Genomic DNA, 18444 nt, shown 5'->3' with positions numbered 1-18444 from the left:
CTCCGTCGTCTTTCTTCCTCTTCAGTCTCACATTGTGTCTCTTCTCCATTACATGCTCACCCTGTGCACCTCTCCTCTCTTCATCATCACCTCGCTCCATCGCTGTTTTAATTTGTTCTCCTCCTGCCTTGTTTTTGGACGCAGCGTTGTGTTGTATAATCAGCCGCTCTTTTCTCTCCTGGCAGTTGATTCATACAGAGACAGAGTTGTTCCTGGGGAAGACAGAGGTGGGACAGGAAGTTGTGGGTTGGAGCTGTTGAAGAGGCTTTTGTGTTGTGTCATGTTGTGGGCACCAGGGTGAGAGCACGTTGTACCAGATGAGTGTGTTTTCATTTGGAAAATAGTTGTTTGTTGTTTGACAGTGATCCGTGTACATATGGTCGACGGTAGCTCAGTGGTAGAGCAAGTTGTCTCTCAACTCAAAGGCTCTGGATTTGATTCCTGAAGCCTAATCTGTACTTTCTGTGTAGAATCTCATATTTGAGATTGAGTACGATTCTGGAAAGTTTAGAATCACCTCCCTCTTTCAGAATTTGACAAATTAGATAAACGAGCTAGATCAGTGGTCTCAAAGTTGCGGCCCAGGGACCATATGTGGCCCTCCAATCGGTTTCACGTGGCCCTAGAAACAATATCAAATTGTAACAAGTCCTTTCTGTATGTTTCTTTTTTTATTATTATATTAATTTTGCATCATAAATATTTAGTTTTTTATATTGTGAATATTGTTCCATATTAAAACAAGCACTTATATTTAGAAACTATCCAGTCTAACTCTATTTGTAAAGCACTTTAAAACAAACACAGTGGACCAAAGTGCACAGAAGAAGTAAAAGACAAAGAGGCAATACATATATAAAAAGCAATCAATGAGGCATATTGATGTGTAATTTTGAGCTGGTTTTTTACTTGACTGGCCCCGGACTGACCAGACGAGACAGACAGTGGCCCACAGGTCATTTGAGTCTGAGACCCCTGATCTAGATGATGTATGCGGAGAGAACAGATCTGTTGTAGTTTTTCTTTCGGGAGGCTGAGGAGGCATTTCATTCCATATGAATGGTCTTTTACGCCCACAAATGGGGGAGTGGTCTCCTTCCTCAACACCACGATCACTCGTTGAAGGTGTTGAAGGTGGCGTTTCTGGTTCTTCTTCCATCTACAGCTCTGGCAGTGATGATGTGGGTTTGGAATGATTCGTCACAATGTTGGAATTGCAACGAGTAAACGATGCAGCGCGTGAAAAATGTATCCGAGTCGAAACTATGCGGCGAAGTACAAGTGGTAAAGTTTAACCAGAGCCCGAAAAACAGCTACATGTGATTGCGTCATGTGACACAGAGAGACAGTCTTCCTCTCCTCCTTCCTCACACCTCACCTCCCCCTCAGCCAACAGGCCTGCACTCACACACACACGGTGGTGTTGGGTATACTGTGGCAGGGCGCGCACAGAGCGGTAAAAACACAGGCGGACAAAAAAAAAAATCAATAACCCTCGACATGCAACACTGCATCAAGACTGTTACTGTCCACTGAGAGGAGATCACCAGGGAGGGAGGGAGGGAGGCAGGGGGAGAGAGCGATGAGAGGCTATTGTACCCGAGTCGAGAGCCCCTCGAAACGCAGAATAAGATACGTCGCTGAATGGAAAGAGAGGGAGACAAAGGCGAGAGGCTGTAATTGAAGGGAAACATTTATTTGATATAACCAGAGAGAGAGAGGCTGGGACTGTGAGGCAGATGAAAAGGGGGGATTGTGATGAAGAAGGACGGAGCAATTAGGAAGAGGCATGGGGTGAGAAAATAAAAGAGAGAGGCAGAGAGAGAGAGAGAGAGAGACATATGAGGACGGGGATGTAACCGAGCTGTTAGAGAGATGAAGGACGTGGAAAAAGCCCCGGCAGCCGCCGAGACGGCGATATGAATCATTTTGTGATCACAAACACACTTTCACAAACAAGATTACAGTGTTTCTAAACAGATGTGCACACGCTAACTCATCCCAGTGTAGTGTAAACGTTCCCCTAAAGCCACCTGTTATATATAGATGTTTGCATGAGTTATTCTTTTAATAACCATCATTTGCTATCATCCGGGATTTATTTATTAAGGTTTATTTACTGTTAATTCACTTTGATAACAAAGGTGTATCCACTGAGGAGAGTGGTAAAATAATTGTTTAGTTTCTTCCATCAGTGAGTCAAACATGTTTTATTTGGTGTGAAGTGACACGGAACCTGCAGCCTTTTCTCTCCTGCACCAAACCCCATAGAGAAAAATCAGCGATTTTACGTCACAGCACACAGGTGTTATTGATCCACTGCTGCCTCCATTAGTCACTTCAGATGTGTTATTTTGGGGACTTTGCTGTTTGAAATCATTCACTCGGGTTTACCCCGAGGACTCAAGCCTAACAAATGTGGCTGCAGTGGACCGGCAGCTCCTGGGTCCTGTGTGAGCTACAAATGCTGATTTTTCTCAATGGACTCTGGTTGGTGTGGGAGGAAAGAACAACGTGCAGATTTCAGTTTTCCAGTCAGAAACTATCATATATGGAAGCGGGTTTTTTTTAATTTATTTTATTAGGTTTTATTTGTTCTCCTTTTTTTTTTTTATAGCTGACAGTCCCTGTTTTCACTGAGGGTGAATCTGCATGTCGTGAGCCACACACCGCGCGGTCAGCACTGATTATGTCATACACACACCACACTTTAAACATGAACTGTCCCTTTAAGTGTTGAAGTAGAGCTGAAACAATTCATCGATTACTAAATTAATCGCGAAGTATTTTGATAATCGGTTTGAAGCTTTTTTTCATGATCAAAACAAGAGGTCTGATCGTTTTAGCTTCTTAAATGTGAATATTTTCTTCGTTTCTTTGCTCCATATAACAAGGAAATCATTCAAAGTGAATCAAACAGGAACATTCGAGTGTGTATTCGCTCTGTGTTGAAGAACATACCGCTCTTTTTCTTTGAGTTTATTCCACATCAAAACCAAAACAACTCGGCGAAAGAAAAACGAGCGTCGACCGTGTTCGGATGATGGTTTTAAATATTGAGTGTATATAAAAATGGTGTTCCTCAATGAATCCTGCTCTGTCTGCAAATACAATAACAATGAATGAAATGTAGTCTCATTGTTCCAAAGGTCATTTCAACCACAGCATATTTTTAACAATGGCTCTCAATTCTTCTCTGCGCTTATCTCCCCTAAATAATCACCACCGCCAGGATTCTGTGACTATTCTTTTCTCTCTCTCTCACTCTTTTTTTAAAAAAAAAATAAAAAAAATCTTTATATTAACATTTGTATTAATAATGATAATTCTTTTCTGGTGTCTTCGTTTCCCTCTGTGTGTCAGGACGGCCCACGCTCAGGGTAAAGCGGAGGCAGCAATCGGAGCAGCTCAGAAAGCCCAGGAGGAGAGTCGCATGGCCAGGGTCATCGCCAAGCAGTTCTCCCCGTCCTTCCAACACCCGGGGAACGGTGAGCAGCAGCAGCAGCAGCAGCAGCAGCACACAGCAGCAGCAGCAGCACACAGCAGCAGCAGCAGCAGCAGCAGCACACAGCAGCAGCAGCAGCACACAGCAGCAGCAGCAGCAGCACACGCCTACTTAAATCACAACACACGTGTGCCATATACCCACACGTAGAACATGTCACAGCTTAACTGACATATACACAAGAGCGTGTGTGTGTGTGTGTGTGTGTGTGTGTGTGTGTGTGTGTGTGTGTGTGTGTGTGTGTGTGTGTGTGTGTGTGTGTGTGTGTGTGTGTGTGTGGGTTGGTGATAAGGTCAGTGCAACCTCCCTCCAGCTCTGAGTTTCTGCTTTGTCACTCACATTTGTACAACACTGTGGGTAGCCAGCCCACACACACACACACACACACCCACACACACACACACACACACACACACACACACACACTTCGTCAAACCCACTGAACCCTGAAATCTATGGCATCGAATTTAAAGGGATAGTCCATGTTATTTAAGTGTGGTTATGTGAGGTACAGACTTTGACATGAGCTTCCCCCCCCAGCATCAGTAATCAGCCTGAGACCAGCTTAAGTATATATGATGTCTTAAGAACACATATTTGTCAGTTTTCCTCACTTTTGCGTGGCTTTGTAAACCATTCACTCTCCTGCACCAAAGTCCGTAGAGAAAATCAGCCATTTTTACATCACACGGCACACAGGTGTCGTTGATCCACTGCTGCCTCCGTCAGTGAGTTCAAAATATGTTAGTTTGTGACGTCTGTGTTTAAAATCACTTTACCTCAGTGACACAAAGTGACCACACGAGGCAGCAGTGTCCCCACACACTGATTTTCTCAATGGACATTGGTACGACAGTAGGAATGCAAGGTTTACAAAGTAAAACGGTTGTGTAATTGTGTAACATATTATTTAGATGTTGTCTTTTGTTCAGACGTTAAAATCTATACTTGTGTTTCAAGTGAGGACAAGTGTCAACGTCTTTGTCTTTGGCTCCGACTACTGCGATGTCTTTATGAAGCTACTCGTAATAATTTAGTCAAAGACGTGAAATTCGCATTATTCGCTTTGCTTGTTTGAATTGAAATAGTTCAAATGAAAAAAGGTGATTTAATTTGATCTTTCACTTGATTCCAGAAGCAGCTGGCCCGCACATATGTTTCAAAACCCTGGCTTGTGACTCAAGATAGCACAAATTCTGTGTTCTATTATTATAGTTGTCCTGTGCCTAATTGCAGAAACAGAAACAATAGAAAGAAACTCATGCGTGTATTGTATACGTTGCACTTGGGCATCGTTTCACGGCTGCAAATGCTTAATGTGCTAACAGTGACACGTCATCTGCTTCATAGCCTCTTCACCTCACCCCCTACTCTTGCTGTCATCGTTGTTTTTTTTGCAGGTATGGAGGTGCAGCGTCCCAAACATCAGGTGTCCAGTGAAGTGGAGGGCGAGGGCCTGTCGAGTAGCGCCGGCACAGCTGATAGTCCTGATCTGTACGTGAAGAGCACGGCCTCTGACGACCCCTCCAACGACGCCGCCACCCCTGACCTCAGCCCGCCTTCTTCCTCGCCTCCTCACACCCCGCCTGCTCCTGCCCGGACAGCCCAGCGGACCAAGAGTGCACGCTTCCACCGGCAAACCGCCGTGGACCACGGTGACAAGGGGAAGGACGGAGGAGAGAGGAGTGAGAAAGGCGGGGGAGGAGGGAAGACGGAGATCCAGGTGTTGATGGAGGGTGGGAACGCAGGGGGTGAAGGCAGCGGAGGAGGAGGGAAGGGGGAGTACGCACGGGCCAACAGCTGGAGCGAGGACAAGAAGAGGGGGACGCTGTCAAAGGGAGGAAGCGGGGTCAGTGGACGGGGAGCGAGTCGGACCAATGGACACAAACACAGCTCCTCCAATCACAAGTCGCGGGAGCACAGCTCGTCCAATCACAGACAGGTCAGAGGGGACAGGTGGACGGAGTCGTCCTCGTCGGCCTCCTGGACGTCCGGGCACCGGGGCGCGCACGGCAGGGGGGGGCGGCTGCTGGAGCAGGACGAGGAGAAAATTAGCAACTACGAGATGGAGATGAAGCCTTTACAGCCCAGAGACTCCACTACCCACAAGCCCCATGGGCACGGGGAGGAGCGGCACGGGCACGGCGAGGGCCGCTCGCACACCGCGCAGCGGCAGAGACACAAGAACCGCGACGGGAGGGAAGGAAGAGAGGGGAAAGAGGGAGGGAAAGACTCGGGACACAAGCCTGACAGAGCGGGGGAGAAGATGGACTCGCGGCCTCTACGCCGGGACCTCACCCTCTCCCCCCCTCTGAAGTCCTCACCCATCACCCCCGAGCAGCAGGACCAAAGCCTCATGCAGGGTAAAGTCAGTACGGTAAGATGCATCGTGCACAAACACAACTCTGTCACAAAGAAGGATTTTAACAGACAGTGGTTCTGCTCTGTGGTAGAAAAGACATGATTTAAGTGAATAAAAACCAATTTAAGTTGATAAAAATGTGGTTTAACGACAAACCCAATTCCATTTATATATATAGTTAAATAAAAGAAGTCAGTTTTCGCTTGTTCATTGTAGTAGTTTGAGCGTGTCTGCGTGTTTCCTGTCATGTATTTGACTAAAAGGATTTGTTGTCCACTGTCATGAGGATACATGATATAACACAGTGTAATCCCGCATATTATGATAATCTGGAGACGGTTTAACCTTTTGAAATAAAGGAAGATCTTTTTTTTTTGTGCTATGACCAAGCGAGGGGTGGGATTAAACTGTTATAATACAATTTTTGGGCCACATTTAGCCTCTCCATGATGAACGGCCCCAACCCACGCTAATCCTGCACGATAATGTGAATGCAGCATTAGCTGATGAAGCCACACACACACTATAAACTATTAAAGGGGACAGTTTACCCAAAAATATGAATTCATACAGACGGAGGGCTGAGTGGAATTTCTGAGTCCTCTAAACCCTTTTGAAGTTTGAAGGTTGACAACATCTTCAAACAACAACAAAACGAACTGAAAAGATATGAAAGCTTTTAAGCCATAATATCCACTTCAGCTTCCTAGTCAGAAAGAAGAGTGTTTTTTATAACTTTTAAAGAAGTGGTCACCATTTATTTCAGGTGTATTTCATTTTGCCTTTAACCTCGAAACTCACAAACTCCTGAATGTCACCCTGCCCTCTGTACATCATGAGTGAACTGTCCCTTTAAATACAGTTCATGGTTCAGTTCACAACTTGCCTACAAGTGTAGGTTAGTTATTTTATTTAATTTTAAATTAAGTTAAGTTAAGTTAATTGCAGAGAGTTACACTAACAGGACCAAGTGTTGGGACGCCCCCTATTCTAGTAATACAAGGTGAAGTATTCCTTTAACCAAAGCCCCACAAATTAGATTTTGCCTCATCAAGACCAGGCTTTAGTCCCCATGAGGACTACTGTCACAAAAATGGACACACACACACACCCTCTCTCTCTCTCTCTCTCACACACACACACACACACACACACACACACACACACACACACACACACACACACACAGTTTTTTCTTCTGCGTTGGGACACTGCATTGACTTCCATCCATTTGGACAAACTCAACCATCCATCCATCTTAAGTTAAGATAAGCTAAGATAAGATAGTCCTTTATTTGTCCGGCAGAGGGGAAATTTGCATTGTTGCAGCAGCAAGACAGTAAAGATAAAGATAATAAGTAATAAACATGCATTATTAAAAAAGAAAATTACAATATACGAAGATGTTAACACTAAGACTATAAAAAAATAGTTAAAAATAGAATGAAGAATGTACTTTATAAACAGCAGAATATACACAGTATGGACTTGATATTTACACACACACACACACACACAGGTTTTTCTTCTTAGGACACTGCATTGACTTCCACTCATTTGCACAAACTTAACCAGTTCTTTATAAATTAGGTTCTGCTTTATTAGGACCAGGTTTTGATGTGGTTTTGGTCTTGATGTGCCAGAAAAGGTCCTGAAGAGATAACACAAATACACACACACACACACAGAGAGGAGAGAGAACCTCCGTTGGTCCTCCGTGCACCTTAGTAACAGCAGATTGGCAAACTAGCCCCTCCCTCACTGACGGCCCCCTATTGGTTAACCAGCGCTCTGTTGCTAGGGAACAGCTTATGCTAGGCTTCAACAGCGGCCAATCGGTAGGCGTGTGTCAGTGACAAGGAGGTGAGGGTGAGTGGAGGTGGGGGTGATTTTCTGTGTGTGTGTGCAGCCGCAGAGAAGCAAGTGAGAATTCTGTAAGACAGGTTCACAGCAAACACAGATACTATCACACTCTGATAAATATACACACACACACACACACACACACACACAATGACAGACATTTACTCTCTGACTGTGTCCAGTGTAGCATTCACTTCACGACCAAAATAGAAGTGCAGCTCTGTGTCCACTCAAACAAATCGACGAGTCATCACGGAGCCACAGACATTAACCTCTGTGACCCCTGAGGGCTCATAATTAGGGGACAGACCCACGATAACGACGGACTGCTTAAAGGTATAGTTCAGGATTTTTACACTGTGCGTCCCCAGCACCAAAAACACCTCAGACATAGACGCGTTTATACGGTTCTAGCGCGGCTCGGCTCGACTATTCTACCTTGTGATGTCTGTCGGTCACTGATTGGTCAGAGAGTGTCGTCGGTGTAAAAGTCATGAGCACGAGGTCCGACACAAGAGTCAAACCGAACAATGTCGAACTGTAGATCAGTTAAAAAGACTTAAAAGTCCCTGAAAACATTACGTTAATGGTTTAAAACGTTTACGTTAATGACTGTCGAATATAACGCGATAAGATAAGATAAGATAGTCCTTTATTAGACAGAAAGACAGAAGCCGTTAAATTAGGGTAGAAATCCTGCATATTTCTGCTTTAACAAAATAAAACAAATTCTTCAGTCTATAAGTCTATAAGTTCAACCTTTACAGAACATAAAGTGAAGTTTGTGTTGCTTTGTAAACCAGCCCCACTTCTTGCACCAAAGTCCATAGAGAAAATCTGCGATTTTACGTCACAGCACAGAGTCGTTGTTGAGCAAGTAGTTGTTGCTGATCCTTGATTGGTGAGTTCAAATGTTTCCACATAAGTGTTTGAAATCCTTCGTTTGGATTTATCACATGACACAAACTTAGCAAATGAGGCAGCATTGGACCTGCAGCTGTGGTGTCCTCACAAGTTAAAAATGTTGATTTTCTGCATGGGGTTTGGTGCAGGAGAGTGAGCACTTTACAATCTCCAGTTTTCAGCATGAAAATAAGAGTCAACATACTCTTAACATAGCAGGTGTAGATTGTCATAGGTTATCCTTTTGTTAAGTGACTAAAATCTGTTTTTTTTTTTATTTTTTCCCGACTGACAGACACATTTTCAACATGTTTTCATGTTTTCAGAGAGTGATAAACGATGTGCTCACCAACAAAATCCTAATTGTGAATAATTATACTCTTTTGGCACAAATGAAATAATTACACTGAAAATAATCCCATTATTCAGCCATCAACTGGTAATCAAGCAAACACTTGTCAACAAAGGCTGAAAAACCCAGCGCACTAAACAGTAGAGATGTGTTAAGTAAGGGAAAAACTGGGAAAGTGTGAAGCTGCATTACGAGAACAAAGAGTAGAAAAAGCAGATCATCAGAGGTGTTTCATCCACCTGTGGTCGGGTAATCACTGTGACACAGATCTGAGATAAGCCTATCGCCAGGTTCATCAGCAGAAACCTCGTTAGCAGCCACTCTGGACACATTCATTTACCACAATGTTGCACTAATGCAGCTTAATATCAGTGTGTAGTGTTACTCCGAGTCCCATTTCACTCTCCCACCCCAGCTATTGTTAAGATTATTTTCAGAGTTTTAATTAAAAACATTCATCTACTGTGCCTGTTAAGACCAAAATACACGCCATGGTCTTTTTTTTTTTGTTTGTTTGTTTTTTAAAAAACTGCCGCATCAACGATAACGCGCGGTGAACACATTAGGTTCCCTCTCACACACTCGTCCACAGTGAGCGGACAGGTGGCTCAGAACGACTGGCCTTCACCCGCATGACCTGGGTTGTCAGCAAACATCTGCTGAAGTGTCACTGAGCAACACACTGACTCTGCACCAGCTCCGGGCTGCTGTTCCACTGCCGAGGTTGACCTCTGACCTCACCCTGTCAGAGGAGGGGGGCAACACAGGATAGTTTCATTTTTCGATTCATTACAAGAGGCAAACTTGCTCCTTCAGCCTTCTGTGTTGTCATCTCGGCTGCGTCTGTGTTTATTGTTTGTGTTTACACAAATACCCAATAATACAGTATTAGCGTCGCTCTATATTTGTCCATGCACAGCCACGACCAAACCATTTAAATGTCCTCGTCCCAGTAAACAAGAACTAGCAGGAAATGAATGAATGAATTGACGTGGTGTACTTGTGAGCTAAAAACGTTGATTTTCTCAATGGACTTTGGTGCAAGAGAGTGAGCAAACTTCAGTTTTCAGCGTGTAAATGCTGCCCTGATGGCAAAACATGTATGGCTATGTGTCGTAAGCACCTTGTTCACTATCAAGAAAACTCCCTCTTGCTCAATTTTCCTGTAGGTGGCGCTGTATCCAATTCAGCTTTTTGGTATTAGTTGTTTTTGATGTCAGATGTCACAGACCAAAATGTCTGTAGCTATAGTTGGTGCCATGTTGAGGGTTATTTTGTGATTTTCTTCCTTCCATTAACATCAAAATATAATAAATAATTCAGTACATTTTCATGTTTCAGTTGAACAACATGTTTACATATATATATGTAGTACTGTGCAGAAGTCTTAGGCCACCATTAGATTTGATGTTTTAGCAATGCTATAACGACAATAGAGGATAATTATTTCTATTTCACGTTACTGGAACACATCCAGAAAATATGTATGCAGTTTTTTGTTGTTTTTTTAAAAAAAGAAAAGTATTTTATAAGTATAAAAAGTATTTAGCGTTATTGAACAATAACACAGCTCTGTTAATACTGGAGTGGAGCCTTAATTAATGTTACTGGTAAATCCTGTGTTTGTCCTACTATTTCATTTAAAGAAACAACTGCTGTAAAAAACGTCTATTACGCCAGGTTTATTCAAGACATGCTTGAGCATTACATACACATGTTGCATGAGTTAAACTCATTGACAGCTCGCTGATATAAGAGCGGCTTTAAGTCGCATCACTTTACAAACTTCAGTTTTCACCTATTCATTTACTTCATATACATACTGTATATACATTGTTTAAAGCAACCACTGGTTGCTTTAAAGCAGAGGTTTGAAAATTGTGGCCCCCAAGTTATAATGAGTTATTTATGTATCATTTTGTATCATAAATGCATCTTTATTGTAAGCTCTACATCATTCCATATCAAATGCTTTTAATTTGAAATTCTGTGGAATATCTTCAGAAAAAAAGAACGTCATTGTAGTAGACAATTATGATGGTAATTCTGGCCACCCTTACAAAAGAAATTGCTTTTTTCTAAAAAGTTTGCCCTTTTTTCACTTGCCCCGCCTCCTACTGACCAGACTAGATGCTCAGTGGACATTTTGAAACCCCTGCTTTAAAGGTTGATCTCCTCCCCTTGTTTTTTTACTGTGTTGATGGTTTGTTTAAAAGTTAAATAAGTGTCTGTGCCTATATTTGTATGTATTGTGTTAGTTATGCTGCTTTTATACTGTACGTGTGTCCTTATTATTGATACGCTCCTTCTCTCTCTCTCTCCCACGCAGGCCTACAGCTCTGTTCTGGTTGCCATGGTGATTCTGCTCAACATTGGAGTGGCTATTTTGTTTATTCACTTTTTTATTTAAAGACAACACTGGCTCCAGAGTCTATCTATATTACAGCAACTATACAAATTCATACGAGTATTAACGTCAAATCTGCTGCCCCTTCATGCTCCCGGTGTGCGGACTGCAACTGGCTCAACGAAGACCAGGAACAAAGAGGGCTTTTTTTTCTCCATCGTTTCTTTTTGGTCCAGTTGTTGCAAAAGTATAAAGTACCCAGAGCTGCGGACAAGGGCCGGTGGGGGGGCGAGGCGAACCAGTCCAGGTAACTTTGGAAGAAGTGGACTCAAGTGAACTTCCCGTAGTTCACGTAGAGACTCAAGTGGGCTGATCGGTCTGCTTCCAGGACTGATGAGACAGACTTTTTCATCCCTAGAAGCGTAGTTTTCAAGAAAATTTGTAACTTTTAATTTATTTATTAACATTTTATCTCATGTACAATGTTTGATGGATATATTTATTTTGTGACCCTCTTTAACTACCCCCTCCCCCCCCCACCTATATAACTCCTGCCTTTTGGTTCCTCCACCTGCCCAGGTGCCTGCCCAGGCGATGTTACTAATGGTTTTCAAGGTCTAGTGGCACTTTTCCACTACACAGTCGCGGCACGGCTCGACTCGACACGTTTTCTTTCTTTCTTTTTTTTTTGCTTTTCCATTAGCGACAGTATCTGGTGAGGTTCCAAACGAGCCGAGCTGACCGCCGGTTGTTCAGAGAGTGTCATCACTGGACGAGTCACGAGCGCGACGTTCGACACCAGAGTCACACAGAACAATGCCGAACTGTAGATCAGATAAAAAGACTTCAAAAACATCCTGAAAACATGCGTTCATCTCCAACAGCACTGCTCAGTGACTGTGTCAGACGGACACAAGCTGAGCTGACCACTGAACTAATCTTTTTAACTCTTAGAACACAGGGAATTTTGGCTGCTTTTTTTCCATGACTATGTTTAAACATGCAGCATATACAGAGGTTATAAGAATGTGCAACATAGAGTGTCTTATGTCTTATGTCCTTTTTTTTATTGGATTCTTTTTTTGGTCAACTATACAAACACACCTGAGCAAAAAAAGTACTAAAAATGTTTAAAATTGGACTGAATTTGTGAAATCTGATAATACGTCACAGTTCATGGTCACTCGGCTCGTTTTTATCAACAAAAAGAAAAGAAAAACAGAGTAATTTTGTGACTTCGGCAGAATTATTGCTACTTTATATCACAACTAAAAATGCAATATAAAAGGAGTCATAACTTTGACTTAACAACACATAAGAAGACAAACCCCACACTCACACACACACTTCTGAAAGCCTGAATATGTGACCTATAAACTCACAGACAACCCCAGGATGTCCATATAAGGAGTTCAGTACACTGTAAACAGCTGCTTTACAACTAACTAGTTGTAAACGGCAGTTTCATGCAGCTGTGCTTTGTGACTCCGCCCACATTGAGTAGCTACTATAGTAATGGAAAACCATACCAAACTGTGTAGAGTCAAGCCGTGCCGTGCCGTGCTGTGCCGGGACTATGTAGTGAAAAAAAAGTGTCACATGTGTGTCTATGTTGCATGAGCTGCCAAGTGTGTGTGTGCTGTGTGGATACATGGTTACTTCACAGCTCTTCTGTCTTTGTGAGGACACTTTACACACATTACATAATCTCTTACCCAAAACCATGCAACACGAGGAATGGGCTAAATGTCCTCATTGTCCATGTTCTTTAAGGCTAGTCCTCAAACAAAAGAAAAAAAAAGAAAAAGGGAAGGACAAGAACAACACACACACACACATAAACACACATTGTGTCTTCTCTCTGCGTCTTGGTGACCTGTCCTCTCTCTGATGTCTCTTTTTCTTCATTTTTCTTCATCTGTGTTGCGTGAGCTGCTAAGTGAAGTGTGTGTGCTGCCTGGATACATGGCTGCTTCATGGCTCTCCTGTCTTTGCGAGGACATTCGTTGACATAACACGTTACATAATCTCTTACCCACACCTCAAAAAAATCACCCTGACATAAACCTAAACTGAGGAATGGTCAAAATGTCCTCATGTTTCCACATGTCCTCATTGTCCATGTTCCAAAAGGCTGGTCCTCATAAAGATAGAAGAACAAATACACACTGTAATGTTGTATCTCCTCTGTCCGTCTCATTGACCTGTCCATGCTGGGGTTTTTCTTTGTGTGTGTTTACTCGTGAGTGAATGAGTGAGTGGACAGTGGACAATTCAGGCTGTATGTAGAAAATGCTCGTAGGCTTCCCCCAGATTTTGAAGCCTAGATCTTGGCGATTTGATTTTAAACACGCCCCTATTGAAGGACACCAGCTGTCAATCACACTGGTGTCCCGTCCATTATCATCTGTCCTCCTTTAAATGTGAACATCATTTATAGAATCATTGAAGACCGTTAACTCAGCAGGAAAATGCTTGTTGACACAAGAATGGGAGTTCTTTTTGTCGCCCCCCGGTGGCTGAACTGCGCCCCTACTTCCTCCACTTCACTTTTCACTTTTCACTTTTCACTTTTCAAACGGAGAAAGAATGTCCATTTTTTTTTAATGTACAGTCAATACGACAAGTGTGTGAAAGGGTTTTTTGTACAGAATGTGAGAGTTTGAACCTGTGACAACCTCTGATGTCTTTTCCATCAGTGTGTGTGTGTGTGTGTGTGTGTGTGTGTCCAAGTGGCCTTTCATGCTGTTCATGAACTTTGCGAGAGCATCTTGTGAGGACACAGTCACTGCTCATCCACATCTATCTAACCAGCATCAGCTGACAGCTGTGCACTCTCTCTCTCTCTCTCTCTCTCTCTCTCTCTCTCTCTCTCTCTCTCTCTCCTCTCGCTCCCTCCTACTCTTTCCCTCCTCCACACACACACACACACACACACACACACCAGTCAGAGGATGGAGCTTTACTCTGTGTTGGTGGTGGTTCGATGATGATCGTCCTTGGCAAAGACCTGCGCCCACTCTACCACTGGCAGCATCGTTTAGAAGGAAACGCCGCCTTCAGCGAAGCGTGTGCAGCAACAAAAAAAACCGCCCGTCAGTGTCTCTCACTGCTTCTCTCAAAACGTAACCCGAAGACGACGTCTTTTATACTTTACCTGCAATATGTTTGAGTCAAAATGAAAAAAAGAATAAGAAAAAGAAAAGCACTACTAGACGCCATCTGCCTTGCTTTTGTAGCACCAGCTGATGAAACTACAACAATGCATGCATACTGTACGTACTGTAATATCTTAGTTGCGCGTTGAGTCTTGAGTGCAAAGACGACAAACTCCAGAAGCACATGAGACGCGTTGGGTTTTGATTGGAGCAGTGTTTGGAGGGAAGAACAGGACAAGAAGTCGAAAGAGTCAAACATTTCAGAGGATTTTAGTGATATGATGTCAGTTTGTAAGCTGCTGAGCTCAGGATCGAGGTTTTGGATTTACTGCCTTCATTCCTTAGGTTCTCCTCAACCTATCCAAGACTTGCCCCTCCCCCCACCCCGAGTTACAAATTCTACTACCACAAAGTTAACTTAAAGTAGACCAGAAGTTCTACAAGTGGTAGTCTGGTTGAATAAGGCACAACAGACTTTCTTTCTTAAAAAAAACCCCCAAACAACGTAACCAACTGTTGGCCCTTTTTTCTCCCTCTTGCTTTTTGTGACACGCTTTTAGTTTCTGACGCCCAGACTTGGATACGGATATTTCATCCCTCGACTGCACAGACTGAGACTAAACCATTCCATGGGTGAATGGAGGTGGAGAGGCTTTCCTGACAGCTGGGGTCATATTTTCCGTGTCTCGTGTCTTGTGCTGCTTTGTATTTCCACATGCACACGAGCGTTAGTCTAACGTTCCACGTATGTTTTCACGTACTTGATCTCACATTTCATTCCAGAAGCGATGGTTTCTGTCCTGGATTTCGCCTTCTTTGGTGTTTCCTTGTATTCTTTTGCTGGGTTTCCATCAGGATACAGTTTGATTTGGTACAGTATGGCACGGTTTGGAACGGTAAAGCCCTGGGTCAGGCTTGCATCTCAACTGAAAACAGTTTCTTTACTTGGTATGTGGGGTGTGCGCTGTGCCCGATGGCCATGTCAGTGAAGTAATGACAATGAAAGATGACAATGAATGACTCAATGAAATATGTCAATGAATGACGGCAACACAAGCTAACAACGAACACTGACAACAAATGACGACAGGGAGCGACAACAGTGAATGACAGCGAACAATGTCAGCGAACAATGTCAGCGAACACGTCAACGAACACGACAACAAAGACGTCATTGTACAAAGACAACAAACGACAACAGCGAACGCTGACAACAATGAACGCTGACAACGAAAGCTGACAACAAACGACAATAACGAACGCTGACAACAAACAACAACAACGAGCGCTCGACAACACGAGCTTGACAACAAACGTCTTGCGAGCTTAACGACAATGAGCGCTGACAACAAATGCTGCGTGACAATGACGACAATGATGACAACGAAAGCTCAATTACAGCGAACCGTGTCATTATGACAACAAATCGGCTATTATTTGACAACAAACGACAATGACAACGCTGACAACAAACAACAACAACAAACGCTGACAACAAACGACGACAACAAACAACGACAATGAACGCTGACACCGACTGCGACATAACAGACAAGATAGCTCTTTTTTCCCTGCACAGTTTGTGGTCAGACCGTGTCGTACCATTTTACTCTGGTAGTCCAAGGGAAGGGTGTCATAGAATGGACCTGTTGGGGCTAGTTATTCCTGCTAGTATTCTTAATGGAAGCACGAAAAAAAAATGCATACCGTACCAAACCGAATTGTTCCACCCGGTGGAAACACAGCTGAAAGACACACTGTGTTGTACACGTGTGGGAACCAGCCGACTTCCTCACGTAATCTCAATCAAACTTCCATGGTCTCTGTCTTCTTCTGTGTCTCTTTTGACCAAAACCAGAGTGCACCACCAACTGGACGGACAGTCCTCACAGACTCAAACTGTGCATGTGCTTACGGTCGTATGCAGGAAGAATGACCCTGGCTTTACGACCTACATACATACAGTAGATACAATTCTCTCCGAGAGCACAGACCTTCATCAAGGCTTCGACATTCCAGCACCTGAAATCTTTACTTTTGTGGATACAATGGATCCAGAAGACTTTCTGTATCTGTGTTGAACTTTACCTGCTTATACTTATTACTATCTTACATAAACATGACAAAAATCCATCCCGATGTGTTAAGATGTCGCTGAGATATACACGTCCGGACCATCTGTAATCTGGTCTGGTCTAGTCTGAGCCTTCATGTGCGGAACAAATCTCGTTCATTATAAGAGAGAGGGGTTCCTTGTGGGTAGATTCTAACCAAATTTGAATTGGAACATACTTGGGTGATCACGTGCCCATCACAAACAATTCAGATTAATCCATTTAAAACTCGACAGGAAGGACAAACTCACAGATAAGTATGATTAAATGATAAAAACATAACCTTGGTGGAGTAAAAATGACAAAAATTAAGTTAATTATTGTATTTTCCTTGTTTAAATTGAGCGACAAAAACCTTCCAGCCCCCAAAGTCTTCTTACCTACAGATTCTGCACAATACTTCACATTAGAGAAGAAATAAGAAGCCCTTTGTTGAGGGAAAATCAGTTTTTTTTACCCTCAAGTGAAGACGCTGAGTTTTTTCCTGTGTCTCTCAAACACATCTGACAAAATCCAGCCTCTGTGTTTGTTTGTGTGCACATGAATGTTCATCCAAGTGTGTGAACATGTGTGTGTGTGTGTGTGTTCGTCTTCCTCCTCCCACGTGATGGGATGGAGTGGCTGAGCCCGTTGCCATTGGTAACAACTTAAAGGGGGCATGGAGCGTGTGTGTGTGTGTGTCGCTGTTGTTCCTCCGCCCGACAGCATCTCTCAAAGTATGGATAGGAAACTCTCAAACTCAGCAGCAGGTTCACTCCTGGCACTTTCACTGCATTATTTCAAGAGCTCACTCGTATGTGCCTGCAACCTGAGAGGCAGAACACTGTATTTGATTTATTTTCTGTCTATTTCTTTGTTGTTTTGGGTCCCAGAAAGAAACAGGTTTCAGAAACTCTGCTCTACGCCATCAGCCTGGTGACGATGCCCTGCACCATCCCGTTAGTCTGCAGCATGCAAACGCATGCCAAGCTATCTATGGTTTGATTCTCCTCTTTCTTTCTTTCTTTCTTTCTTTCTTTCTTTCTTTCTTTCTTTCTTTCTTTCTTTCTTTCTTTCTTTCTGTTTCCTGGAATTACTCTGTTTTGTTTTTGAGTTGTGTGGAGAAAATAATGAAAGTGTTGGAAAGAAAATGACTCTCAGCTCCTGTCTCTTTACTTGCACTGCTCCTTTACTCTCTCTCTGTGTGTGTGTGTGTGTGTGTGTGTGTGTGTGTGTGTACTCGTATTTATATCTTTGTGAGGTCCAAAAGCCAAAAGACCTGGTTTAAGTGTTACCGTTAGAATTTGGTTAAGGTTAGGGTTAAGGGTTCATGTAAGGGACTTAGTTGTGATGGTTAAGGTAGGTATTATGTCTATGATGTGTCCTCACTAAGATATAAAAACCTCTTCAGGACCTTTTCTGGTACATAAACTGACTTTATCAGGACCGGTAATCCTCACCGGAGACCAAAACCTTGTCCTAATGAGACAGAACCTTAATTTTTGAGGAACTAGTTAAGTTATAGGGCTAAGATTTGAATTGTAGTTATGGTTAAGATTAAGATTAGAGATTAACTTGGTCTAATAAATGATAGAAACAGAGAGAGTCATAGCTGTGTGTGTGAGAGAGATGGAGTGGTAGTGGCCTGAGTGAGAGTGAAGGAGGACGGTTACTATAGCAATATTAACTACATTTTCCCTCCACTTCCTCCACCATGTAAATATTTGGGGGGCGTGGTTTGCAGTTTGGGGCGTGGCCAACATCTTAGAGACCTTAATGTTCTTAATGAGAGGGAGCACAGGGGAGGGAGGGAGAGCCAGGGCTGATGATGGTGGTGGAGGAGGAGGCATGTGACAGAAGG

General features: G+C 43.2%; 1 protein-coding gene across 2 annotated transcripts in view; it reads left to right on the top strand.

The window, feature by feature from the left end:
* The window catches only part of jph3b (junctophilin 3b), a 42562-nt gene extending 30366 nt beyond the window's left edge, over positions 1-12196 (top strand). For both annotated transcript variants that reach the window (XM_044035412.1, XM_044035411.1), the window contains exons 4-6: positions 3364-3488; positions 4906-5882; positions 11315-12196. In XM_044035412.1, coding sequence (XP_043891347.1) covers positions 3364-3488; positions 4906-5882; positions 11315-11395 — 1183 coding nt within the window. In that variant the 3' untranslated portion in view covers positions 11396-12196. The remainder of the gene's footprint in view (positions 1-3363; positions 3489-4905; positions 5883-11314) is intronic.
* The last annotated feature ends 6248 nt before the right edge of the window (positions 12197-18444 follow it).

Source organism: Solea senegalensis, linkage group LG10 (genome assembly GCF_019176455.1).
Source record: "Solea senegalensis isolate Sse05_10M linkage group LG10, IFAPA_SoseM_1, whole genome shotgun sequence".
Lineage (NCBI taxonomy): Eukaryota > Metazoa > Chordata > Actinopteri > Pleuronectiformes > Soleidae > Solea > Solea senegalensis.
This window is presented reverse-complemented; position numbering and strand designations above follow the sequence as displayed.